Here is a 13,538-nt window from a genome sequence, read left to right as displayed (position 1 = left end):
CCATTAACGTTGAAAAGTTTTACTTTTCTCCCCACAGAAAGTAAAAGTTAGCAGAAGCGAATTAGAAGTGGGCCAGACGGTGATCTCCAAACACAAAAACCTCCGGTACTACAGCTCACGTATTACTCAGGTCACGGCCCAGACATTTTATGAAGTCATGTTTGATGATGGCTCCTTCAGCAATGATACATTCCCTGAAGACATTGTGGTGAGTGCATCTCTATTAGACGTTAGTTATGATTAAGATCCAGTCGCATGTTTTTAAGGAATGAGCATCTCTTCTCTTTCGCTCTGCAGAGCAGAGACTGTGCCCAGCTTGGGCCTCCTGAAGTTGGGGAGACAGTTCAGGTGAAGTGGCCTGATGGACTTCTTTATGGAGCTAAATATCTCGGCTCCAACACTTCATATATGTACCAGGTACACTCCCTCATAGTCATATCAAGTACTGCTGCTCTACTGTTACAATTCCTCATGCTGAGTTCTATGTTTTTGATTGTAGGTGGAGTTTGAAGATGGATCCCAAGTATTGGCAAAGCGAGAGGACATCTACACACTCAATGAAGACCTGCCCAAAAAAGTCAAAGGTCGTTTGGTGAGTTTTCACATGAAGGTATGAGCGTGGAGATCAACATTAAAGAAAAAAACCTTACAGTTTTCGAAATTTTCTAAAATCCAGACATTAAATATGATTTGTCAGAGAATTAAGGAATTAATCATCTGTGCCAGATTAACTCAATAACTTGGAGTATCTGAAATGCTAATTCTGATCATGGTTCTTTTTCAAATATCTATGTGTGTTTTCTATACTGTGCTTTAGAATTAATGTGACTTGTGAAGTATGCTTAAAAACTCTAACTTCTTTTAAAATGGTTTTTAAAAGACTTTAAAAAGTGACCTTGAAATTTAGGACATGGTTGGTTGTTCAAGTTTGATTAATCTGTATTTGTATAATTTTGGCCTTGTCCACATCTGGTATTAAGATGTGTTTTCATCAATCTGATCATCACAAGTGGACAATGCTAAATACTGGTGTGAAAGAGGTGCAAAACATTTTAAAATGCTGCTGCTCTGTGTCAGTGTAGATGGGGGAAAACAGAGACATCTGAAAATGGAGGCGTGGCTGCAGACATTCGCCTATCTGATTGGGGCTTTTTCCTCAGTACTAAGTGCACAAAATTCAGTCTTACATCTTTTCCTTTAGTTCTGACTTCGCAAGTTTGATAAAGTTGGAAAACAAACTCCCGAGGACATGTCGGGTAAAAACTGTACTTTATAACATCATTCGCATCACCCTGGCTATGTTGTTTCAATATCGTAACAATTAAATGAAATCGACTGCCTATTTTCATTTTGATATTAACTTAACAGACACTAAAATTGTTGAGGCGTCGTGAAGCTACATATTTATATGACCGTCATCTTTACAGTATGGAGCCTATTTATAACAAAGCGGACCCTATAACATACCTGCCTCCTCTAATTTCCATTGAAAAATATGAAACATACCCTCTCTTTTGCTGAATATCAGTTTTAATAATCAATAATGTTCAATATAAAAGTATAACATACAATAATTTTATACAATATAGGAAATAAAGGCAAGCAATCAGTCAAATGTGCAGAATCAGTGAACGTGGTTACATAATATATTAACTTATCTTTGCGTTCAGCCAAAATGAGTTACCTGAGAACAAGTAATAGATTCAAAACCCCATTAGATAGAGACAAGATTAATTAAATATCATGTTTAACAACTAAAGTGAGATGAAATCCACCAGGAGATCCTTGATGAACTGTTCGACGTGCGCTGCTCCCACCTGGGGAGGTGTGCTCAAAGCACCCGCTGACTGCCTGAAGCTCAGACATCTGCATACAGTGCAACGCATGCCAGTGTGTGTGTTTGATCATGTAATGTGCATTTTTAGCAGTATAGTGTGGACGGAGATCTTTTCAGAAACGCTAAATGAAACGTCAGTGTGGACAAGGATTGTTTTCATTTTAAAACTAAAGTTTGTGACGGTCGGACATTCAAAATCGCCCAATTGTGGCAACCTTGGCACCACATCAGTCATTCTAGATTATTTTATGCTCAAATTAAATATCTTGTACTTGTGCAGAAGATGCAACTCACCATATTCTGTGCATTCATTGGCTTTGTGTTCAATCGCACAAATAGTTAAATTTGCTTGTGGTGTGAGTCATATGCTCACGTGGGCCACATAAAATTATGAAGCGGGCCAGGTTTGACACATGCTGTTGCATTGGGAGAAAGGAGACAGGAAGTGTTTATTAAGAGAATGGTAAGACAGGCAACACATACAACAAATAGAGTAAATTCAAGGGATGGCTGACTTGAAACTGGTGTTTCGACACAGTGATTCGAAACGCTGCACCGAAGCAGGATCCGAAACACTGAGGTCACGTGACTAAAGTGTTTTGAAACACCCAGGTCACTTGAGTAAAGCAATTCAAAGCATCGGTCATTTCAGAAGCTTTTCAGGACCTGGTGAGTTTGACTGACAGGGTCAAAAATAAATTGCCTAGTGTACCGTGCATGACTGTGCTGCAAATGGCCCGAGTTCGAATCCTGATTTGTACAAATACTTTAAAATACTTATTACTTGATGTGTTTGAACGATACAAAGGACAAAAAAAAAAAACAAGAATGGTGATATAGGTGAATTGAATAAAACTAAATTGGCCGTAGTGTATGAGTGTGTGAATGAGTGTGTATGTGTGTTTCCCAGTACTGGGTTGCTCCTGGAAGGGCATGCACTGTGTAAACACAAATGCCGACATAGTTGGCGGTTCATTTCGCTGCGGCGACCTCTGAAATAGAGACTAACCTGAAGGAAAATGAATGAATGTTATTAAAGACACCGGTGGACATTATGTGAACTGCAGCCAATTATGTTGAAAATGAAAAAGCTTTCTGTAAAAGTTTTACATCTTCATGAATGCTGTTTTGACGTATTTGTATATTTACTTTGCAGTCCACTGCATCCAGCATGCGTTTCCAGGATGCATTTTTCACCACACAAGGTGAAAGGAAAAGACGACGCACACCAAATTCTCGATTCCAGACGGATTACATTGCCCATATCAGTCCTCGAACCTTTGCCAGGTTGTCAGAAACTCGCAGTAAAGCCAACTAATGGAGCTAAAAGAGCCCTTAAATAAGAAAAAGAGCTGCTTTCAATTATGTTTGAAGATTGTACATCACTGAGATCATGATTTTTCAAAGCGGCAAAAGTGGTCAGGGACAAGAATGTTTTTCTAAATTAGAAGTTTTCCTGTTATATTTCAGAGGTTTTTTCTAGCCTCGAATGGTATTCTGTAGCATTGTACTCTTGTAATTTCCTTCCCATCACTGCTGAGACTAATTTCACCTGCATGCTTTTTTTCTGTAAATGATTTGTCGTGTACCATCATGCACCATTCCTAGTCACTGATGTTATTATTAGCGTTGAGCTTAAAATTGTATAAATAAAAAACATGCTACTGATGTCCAGCAAAGCACATGTCACCTTTTACTTAAAATATTGATCTCTGTATTCATTTGGCATTCTTTCTTTTCTATGTGGTGCTGCTGAAACAAATAAATAAATAAAGAAGTGTTTGCTTTGTGATCTGTGACTTTTCCTCAGTTGATGAAATGGCTCAGCATTATTTATATAGCTGATCAATGCAGTATAAATTAATTAATACACATTTTCAGATTATAGCTTCCAATAGCTACAGAAAAAAAGTTATAACCGCTATAATCACCACGGCCACATGATGTCAGTAAAAGTGCATATATATATATATATATATATATATGTGTGTGTGTGTGTGTGTGTGTGTGTGTGTGTGTACTGCAAACGGCATTTGTGCGAGACTCATCATTTCAGAAAGGCATGAATAAACTCCACCACAAATACTTAAACTTACTTGCTATTTTTGACTAATGAGCTGTATTGTTGATATGATTATACACGTGTCTACCGGGACATGTTAATATATTGGTCCACCGTTTTTATGTTGTTAAATTTGAAAAAAAAAAAAAGGACTGGGTGTGTTTATATCATCCCAATATGACTGTCTATACACTATGTCTACAAACATGTCTGTGCAAACAGCTTGAAAAGTAGATTTTTCACCATAGGTGCCCTTTAAGTCATAACTGAACTAACGTTAAACAGAAATGGAATTAAGACATGTGGAGTATGCATACATTAGTGGCATTATTGAAGTAAACACCACGCTCAGTAAACATCGTCATGTAGGACTTTTCGCCATATTTTCCGACAAGATCCACACACACGGCTGTCAGTAAAGGGCCACACACACACACACACACACACACACACACACACACACACACACACACACACACAACGCGGAATGTGGAAGTTTTTTTCTTTCCATCAGCATGTGTCCCATAACATAACAATTCCATAACACTCTCACCAGTCCTTACTCCTTATTTGCATAAGCAGGTTGCACACAGGAAGTGCTGCTCAGCGCTGCGACACGGCGCACACATGACAGTTAAAAGTATCATACATGCCGCTCTATGGCGTGCCAGAGAAATGAACAGTGTCCTGAGTCGCGGCTGGGCGACCACGGACAGCCGCTGACTTGCGGCGGTGTGTGTACCCTGATAGAAACCTATGTTTAGAATTCTGAAATATATGGCGCTGCAAGGCGCTACGCGGCACGCCGCCGAGCGGCACTTCTGGTGTGTGACCCCCTTAATACCTCAATTTGTCAAAACGGCATGAATGAAACGTTCATGAGTTAAAGTGAAACTGCCGAACTGCAGGTAAAGTCAGGCATCCTGCTGATTTGATTCAGAAGGGCTTTTTTTGTCAGACGGCTCACCGGTCAGGTAAACATCCACGATAAAATGTCAAGGTGAAAGTCACCATAGCTTGCGTAGAATAGACCCAGCTCCCAACCCAACTTTGAGAATAGATTAACGGCGATATTGTTTTATTGCACAATAAGAGTCTCGCGTTAACGCTGATAACGGCCGACCACTAAATATTTAAGACCATCAAGAATGAAATTTCAGACTTACATAGGGCTAAACACTACATATTTTCTAATAACTTAAAAAAACTCTTTTAAATAAACTTAATAAACTAAATGTATGCACAACAAACTGTTATAATATTAGTTATAAATGGATATTTGCTAAACGCTTTGTATTATTGGTGAATGGATGTGTTGGATTGATTGGCTAGCTTTTACATAAACAAATAAAAATTGACCTGTTTAAAATGTTTCAAGACAAACAAACCAATATTTCAGTGAATTTAAGACATTTTAAGAACCTGCAGACACCCTGCTTATTTACCATATAATCTACAGCAAGGGTTAACAGTGTGCAATTTAAATAACTGCCACAGAGAAGACATCTAACAATCTATGCCCACCTCCACCCCCTTCCTTTTGGAAGGACATCTACTGTATTTTTCATTCATTCATTTATTCATTCATTCATCCATCCAGTCAGGAAATACCAAACCTCTGACCATCAGTTTCCAGTCATTGCTGAGGTGTGTGATTCCTATTTGTTTCCACATGCTGCACTCCAGTCTGTAAAAGACAAAGACACGACTAACAGAGCTCTACATGCTTGCTGAGTACAAGCTGTTCTCCAGTGTTCTTCAGATAAACCTCCACCGATGTTCTTGTGAGTTTCCTTCTTCTGCCTGTTGTGTGTCCATTACTTGAAAAAGAAACACCTGCCACAGACATCTAGCTAACTATCTAAGCCCACCACCACCCCCTTCCTCTTGGAAGGACATCTATTTTTCATTCATTCATCCAGCCATCCATTCAGGAAATACCTAACCAGGCCATCAGTTTGCAGTCATTGCTGAGGTGTGACTCCCATTTCTCCACATGCCCCAGTCTAATCTGCAAAAGACAAAAACAAGACTAACAGAGCTCTACTTGTTGGCTGATCTCCAGCAATACACAAAAGTGTTCTCCAGTGTTCTGTAGATACATCACCACTGTTCCCTTGTGAGTCTCCTGTTTTGCTCCACTCCAATCTGCAAAGGATGAAGACAGCACCAACAGAGCTCTACCTGCTGGCTGAGTTCCTGCAATGCACAAGCTGTTCACCGATGCTCTTGTGAGTCTCCCTCTTCTCCATGTTGTGTGTCCATTACCTACAATGTAAATAACAGCCACAGAGACAAAATCAAAACAGGTCGCACTACAACCATTATATGCAGTCGCACAAATGCTCCCAAGTGTATTATGAGGTCGCATAGATAAAATTTTGGCCACATGTGCGACTAAAAAGGTCACAATTTCGAGGCCTGGTCTGTTGATTTCGCGGCTGTGTTGCCAAGCTACCACACCACCTCACATGATATTGCTCAGGTCCTACTCTCAACAAATAAATAAATCCACACAAATTTTAGAATAAAGGCCTGCGCCTAACACAAATTGAAAATTTGTAAAAAAAAAATTGGGCTCGAATATGTAATACCTCGTCAGATGACTTTTTTTTTGTACCTTTTAATACCCTTAATTTTGGCTAATTTCATGTACTACCTTTTAAAACTCCGTCGACACCCTGTCTATCACTGACTGCTGTTTATCTGCTGTAATGCAGGAGAATCAGACACACACATGGGAATGGTGGGCAGGGAGAAGCAGCTCATTTGGATTTAAAGCCACAGGCTACAAAAACAGCTACACTGTAGTCAGACTCCAAAATGGGCATATTCTGAAGGCTATAATAAATTGATGAAACTTTACAGACACATTTTGGAGACACCAAAGGCTTGTAACATCTTGTACAAGGGGTAAAATAGGTGCCCTTTAATGGAAACTGTAATGGAAAAATTGAAATACATCATACCTCAAAACACTAGAAAACAAACAAAAAAACCCCACAGCATTTATGTTTTAAACGGTAAATATTAAAACTTCTGCAATGGTCCCCCCACCCATCCACGGGGACAAATTTTGATAAAAATCTGCCCTGCATCCTCAGACCCTTAAGGCACCGGTCACTTAACTTGCATGGGTCTAGCGTTATCCATGCGTCTGTCACGGGTAATAAGATACGGAGAAGGATCCAAAAATGCAAGTAAAAGTTTATTTGACACAGTCCAAATAACTAGACAGGACAGGGAAAATGAGTGAGAGAACGAGGGATATAGGGCGGTAGCAACCGGGAAACAGACAGACGAAATCAGGTCCAGCAGCCACTCCTCACAGTCCTGAGCACAGACAGACATACATGAGCAAACACAACGAACTGACAAGGAAACATAGAAACGTTGCCCAGATATAGACACGCTAATGAACCTCAGCTATCGAGCTAATCAAAACAGCTGAGTACTGGCATGACACGTGACCATAACAAATACACGTGGACAACCAAAACAAAACAAACCCACGTGACAAAACAGACACTCCGGAAAGCGCACAAACCTGCAATCGTGACAGCGTCCTTCCATCTATTCACCTGTCCATCAATCCGATAATGTTTTCCAATCAAATAAATTCTGATGTCACTGTAAGAAATATTTGAGTTAATTAACTTACTTTACTTACATTAATTTACTAGTTCTGCATTCATCATTGTAGCGGCTCAAACTGAGACATAGAGAGATTAATGCACAACATAAAAAGGAAAATCTGTCCCATCCATTAATACAATCTGTAATGTTTCAACAGATGTTAAACATTTATAATGCATTTAAATATTTTGATGGAAATCCTGCAAGATAAAGATGAATGTATGCACCATTCATAATTTGAGTTAATTTGAATTTACCACGCTTGCGTAAGCGCTGTGGCCATTCTTGTCTGTTGTCCCCGATGTGACTCCAACAAGCATCACGTTTACAAAACAAGAAACAAATTTGGTGATTGTTCAGAAGAATATGGACAATGTCAGGTAAAGAGATGCAGTATTTTTATGTCACAGTCAGATAATGGAAAACCGTGTTAATTCAGTGGTGTGCAGCATAACATTTTTTGCCTGCAGTCAAAGAGGTGACTCTAAAACAGGTCGCACAGTGAAAGCGCCGCTCGGCGGCGCGCCGCATAGCGCCACGCAGCGCCATACACTTCAGGATTCTAAACATAGGTTTCTATCAGGGTACACACACCGGAGCCACAAGTCGGCGGCTGTCCGCGGTGCCCAGCCACGACTCAGGACACTGTTCATTTCCCTGCCGCACCACAGAGCGCCATCTGATTAGTTTCATGTTAAATATCATGCGAATGTATGAGTCTGGTGTGTGATACTTTTGACTGTCTTGTGCGCGCCGTGTCGCGGCGTCGAGCGGCGCTTCCGATGTGCAACCTGCTTAACAGTGATGCATAACAACAAAGAGAGATTACACATATTAGTGATTGTTCAAAAGGACAAGCACAATGTAAGTAAAACAGCTGCAGTGTTTATGTGTAACATTCAGACTATGCAGTCATATTTTGGGTTACTGAGTTTACCATATTCATTTCTTGATGTGGGTTAGGCTCAGGACCTTTCAGGCTGTTGCCACTGAAGTGACTCCAACAGTGGCATAGATGCACAAGAAACACAAAGAAAATAAATATTAGCGATTGTTCAGAAGCACATACACATTGTCAGTTAATAAGAATTTACATGTAACACTCAGATAACATAGTAAAAGGGAGAATTTACCGTATTTATTAGTGTGCAGTGAACTTTCTTGCCCATTGTCACTGAATCGACTCAAACAGCGCAGACGCATAACAACAAACAGACAAAAAAGCATTAGACACTGTTCAGAGAAACCAGCACAATGTTTATTGAATACACTCAGAATTTATATGTAAGATTCAGGTTAAGAAGCATAAATGTGGATAATTGAATTTACCTTGGTCAATTATTAGTGTGCAGTCAGTGACCCTTTACTTGCCTATTGTTACTGCATTGAGTCAAATACACAGACTAGATAAGTATTAGAGACTTTTCAGAAGAACCAAATGCAGAATTTATATGTAACATTTACATTATAAAGCATTAATGTCAGTTAATTCAATTACCTTAGTAATTTATTGGTGTGCAGTGATCTTTTTCTTGCCCAATGTCATGATTTTCTCTCAGTTGACTCAGTGGTATAGATTTACAAGAACAGAAAAAATAAAAATTAGCTAAAAAGAAGACCATGATGCAGGTGCGGAATGTATATGTAACATACAGATTGTGGATTAATAATGTAAATTAATGAATTTACCATGGTAATTTATTGGTGTGCAGTGACCTTTTTCTTGCAACTTTCTTGCCATTGTCACTGTATAAACTCAATCAAACAGACGATATAAGTATTAGAGACTGTTCAGAGGAACCAGCATGATATGTTTATTAAATAGATGCAGAATTCATTTAGATTATAAAGCATTAATGTGGGTTACTGAATTTACCTTGGTAATTTATTGGTGTGCAGTGATCTTTTTCTTGCCCAATGTCAGGATTTTCTCTGAGTTGACTCAATCAGTGGTATAGATGTACAAAACAACAGAGAAAATGAAAATTAGAAAACAAAACCATGATGCAGATGCAGAATGTATATGTAATGTACAGATCATGTATTAATACTGTGAATAATGAATTTACCTTGGTAATTTATTGGTGAGCAGTGATCTTTTTCTTGCCCAATGTCTCGATTTTCTCAGAGTTGACTCAAACAGTGGCATAGTAGATGTACAACAAGAAACAGAAAATAAAAATTAGCAGAAGAAGACCATGATACAGATGCAGAATGTATATGTAATGTACAGATCATGTATTACAGTTTTTCTCAGTCACTTTGGTGCATTTCTCACAACACTATTTACATTTGCACAACAGTTAATGCATTTGTCAAAACAATTAGTACAAACTGCAAAACCTAGATGATAACCTGCAAAAGTATGTCACTTGCTCAAAATGGATAGCTCATTCCTAAGAAGCAAGTATTGATGTCAATGAAAGTGTCAGTGTCATCAAGATGAAAATTCTTGACACTGTTTATGAACAAGATAGTCAAATGGCTTTGTCATGTTTTCATTATGACAGTTTACCAATGCAAAAGTCCGATTTTGGTGACACTTCCTGAAAATGCTCAAGACAGCACTATATACTATTTGCACAGCCATTTGAAAACTACAGTAAAGTTAGACATCACTGTATTTAGTGAGGTATCTGAGTACAAGACACTGAATATGTATGTTTCACATTTTTACTGTATATCAACTTTAAACAATATTGCAGTACATATTGGAACTCAATCCACAGCATACAACGGTCTGTCAATTATTCATGAACTTGTTTAATTTAGAAGACATATTTTAGGATTTTTTTGTTGTTGTAAATTTTTAAATATCTAGTTCAACATTTTTGTATGTAATGACTCAAATAATGAAATGAAGACTATTCGTTTTATATGGAATGACTATTCAGCATTCACAAGTTTAGTCAATTTTGACTGACATTACATAAGCAAATGATAATGTTATAAAACAGCAGAGAGTTGTATGAAAGCAATTGGTGCATGTCCAAAAGCATTTGCAATTTGTTGGAAGGAATGAGAAACTGCTACTATGATGTGCACAAATGACTAATTGTTTTGAGAAATACATTAACTGTTGTGCAAATATAAATAGTGTTGTGAGAAATGCACCAAAGCCACTGAGAAAAACTGTAATATTGTGAATTAAGTAATTTACCTTGGTAATTTATTGGTGTGCAGTGATCTTTTTCTTGCCCAATGTCATGATTTTCTCTCAGTTGACTCAATCAGTGGTATAGATGTACAAAACAACGGAAAAAATAAAAATTAGCAAACCAAGACCATGATGCAGGTGCAGAATGTATATGTAATGTACAGATCATGTATTAATATTGTGAATTAGGGATTTACCTTGGTAATTTATTGGTGTGCAGTGATCTTTTCTTGACACTTTCTTGCCATTCACACTAAATTGACTCAATCAAACAGACAATATAAGTATTAGAGACTGTTCAGAGGAACCAGCATGATATGTTTATTAAATAGATGCAGAATTCATTTAGATTATAAAGCATTAATGTGGGTTACTGAATTTACCTTGGTAATTTATTGGTGTGCAGTGATCTTTTTCTTGCCCAATGCCACGATTTTCTCTGAGTTGACTCAATCAGTGGTATAGATGTACAAAACAGAAAAAAATAAAATTTGCAAAAAAAGAACATGATACAGATGCAGAATGTATATGTAATGTACAGATCATGTATTAGTATTGTGAAAAATGAATTTACCTTGGTAATTTATTGGTGTGCAGTGACCTTTTTCTTGCCCAATGTCAGGATTTTCTCTGAGTTGACTCAAACAGTGGTGTAGATGTACAATAAGAAAGAGAAAATAAAAATTAGCAAAAAGAAGTCCTTGTTGCAGATGCACAATGTATAGGTAACACACAGATTGTGTATTAATAATGTGAATTAATGAATTTATCTTGGTAATTTATTGGTGTGCAGTGACCTTTTTCTTGCCACTTTCTTGCGTGTGTGTGTGTGTATGTACTGCAAACGGCATTTGTGCGAGACTCATCATTTCAGAAAGGCTTGAATAAACTCCACCACAAATACATGAAATAAACTTACTTGCTATTTTTGACTAATGAGCTGTATTTCAGCTTCATCCGTGTCTGTCTCTATCCAGGGTTTCTGCAGTTTTCACAAATTCAAATTTAAGTATAGGTGGGCATAGATTAATTTTTAAAATCTAGATTAATCTCAGAATTAATCTAGATTAAAATGGCTCATTTGAATTCTGCCAATTCTACCCAAATAATAAGTCTTTGAGAACGGGTTTCTCAAGCCAGGTGGCGCATTAGACCAGGGGCTCATCTCCTGTTTCCAAAATGCATCACAAACTGCTTGAGAAACTGTTCTACTATGATAATGGGTGATGAAAATAAATTATGTTCAATAAGATGTACTTGTGTTTACTAACTGTTAGTAACTACTAACTACATAAGCTCCAAACAGCGATTTTTGATCACCTTAATCCGACTTGGGTTAAAGTGAAACTGCCAAACTGCAGTTAAAGGCAAGCATCCTGCTGATTTGATTCAGAAGGGTATTTTTTGTCAGACGGCTCACCGGTCAGGTATATATCCGCGCTAAAATGTCAAGGTGAAAGTCACCATAGCTTGCGTAGAATAGACCCAGCTCCCAACCCAACTTTGAGAATAGATTAACGGCGATATTGTTTTATTGCACAATAAGAGTCTCGCGTTAACGCTGATAACGGCCCACCACTAAATTTATGACTTTTTAAGACCATCAAGAATGAAATTTCAGACTTACATAGGGCTAAACACTACAGATTTTCTAATAACTTAAAAAAACCTCTTTTAAATAAACTTAATAACTAAATGTATGCACAACAGACTGTTATAATATTACTTATAAATAGATATTTGCTAAAAGCTTTGTATTATTGGTGAATAGATGTGTTGGATTGATTGGCTAGCTTTACATAAACGAATAAAAATTGACCTGTTTAAAATGATTCAAGACAAACAAACCAATATTTCAGTGAATTTAAGACATTTTAAGAACCTGCAGACACCCTGCTTATTTACCGTATAATTGTCACGGATTGGCCAGGCTCTTCCACCAGCATCACGCAACGAGCATCATCACCTGAGTACTAATCACACACAGCTGCACCCAATCACTCCTACTCACTATATAAGCACACACTACGAAGCGGACTCATAGAGAGTACCTCCTGGTATTCACTCTCATTTAGACGCATCTCTTGTACTTACCTAATCTCTGTTTCCTTCCAGTCTGTCCAGCGTTCCCGGTGTCCTGTCAGAGTTGTGTGTTTCATCAGTCTGTCTTCCCCTCAAGCCCTCTGGTGTGTGCATACGGTCTCCCTCAGTGTCTGTCAGCCATCCTGCTCCAAAGAAGGACTATCAGCTTAATCCATACTCCATTCACTTACTATTGTTATCCTTGTGTGGCTCTGCTGTCACAATAAACATCACTCTTCATTTACTCACCCTGTTTGTCCGTCTGCTTCCCTAACAATAATCTACAGCAAGGGTTAACAGTGTACAATTTAAATAACTGCCACAGATAAGACATCTAACAATCTATGCCCACCTCCACCCCCTTCCTTTTGGAAGGACATCTACTGTATTTTTCATTCATTCATTCATTCATCCTTCCATCCATCCATCCAGTCAAGAAAATACCAAACCTCTGACCATCAGTTTCCAATCATTGCTGAGGTGTGTGATTCCTATTTGTTTCCACATGCTGCACTCCAGTCTGTAAAAGACAAAGACACGACTAACAGAGCTCTACATGATTGCTGAGTACAAGCTGTTCTCCAGTGTTCTTCAGATAAACCTCCACCGATGTTCTTGTGAGTTTCCTTCTTCTGCCTGTTGTGTGTCCATTACTTGAAAAAGAAACACCTGCCACAGACATCTAGCTAACTATCTAAGCCCACCACCACCCCCCTTCCTCTTGGAAGGACATCTATTTTTCATTCATTCATCCAGCCATCCAT

General features: G+C 38.2%; 1 protein-coding gene across 1 annotated transcript in view; it reads left to right on the top strand.

The window, feature by feature from the left end:
* kdm4c (lysine (K)-specific demethylase 4C) overlaps positions 1 to 3,633 on the top strand; it is a 31,788-nt gene extending 28,155 nt beyond the window's left edge. Inside the window, exons 19-22 of the mRNA XM_056460127.1 lie at positions 38 to 208; positions 298 to 417; positions 500 to 592; positions 2,994 to 3,633. Of these exons, the coding sequence (XP_056316102.1) occupies positions 38 to 208; positions 298 to 417; positions 500 to 592; positions 2,994 to 3,155 (546 nt within the window). The 3' untranslated portion in view covers positions 3,156 to 3,633. The remainder of the gene's footprint in view (positions 1 to 37; positions 209 to 297; positions 418 to 499; positions 593 to 2,993) is intronic.
* The last annotated feature ends 9,905 nt before the right edge of the window (positions 3,634 to 13,538 follow it).

The sequence above is a fragment of the Danio aesculapii genome, chromosome 1 (assembly GCF_903798145.1).
Source record: "Danio aesculapii chromosome 1, fDanAes4.1, whole genome shotgun sequence".
NCBI classification, from domain to species: domain Eukaryota; kingdom Metazoa; phylum Chordata; class Actinopteri; order Cypriniformes; family Danionidae; genus Danio; species Danio aesculapii.
This window is presented reverse-complemented; position numbering and strand designations above follow the sequence as displayed.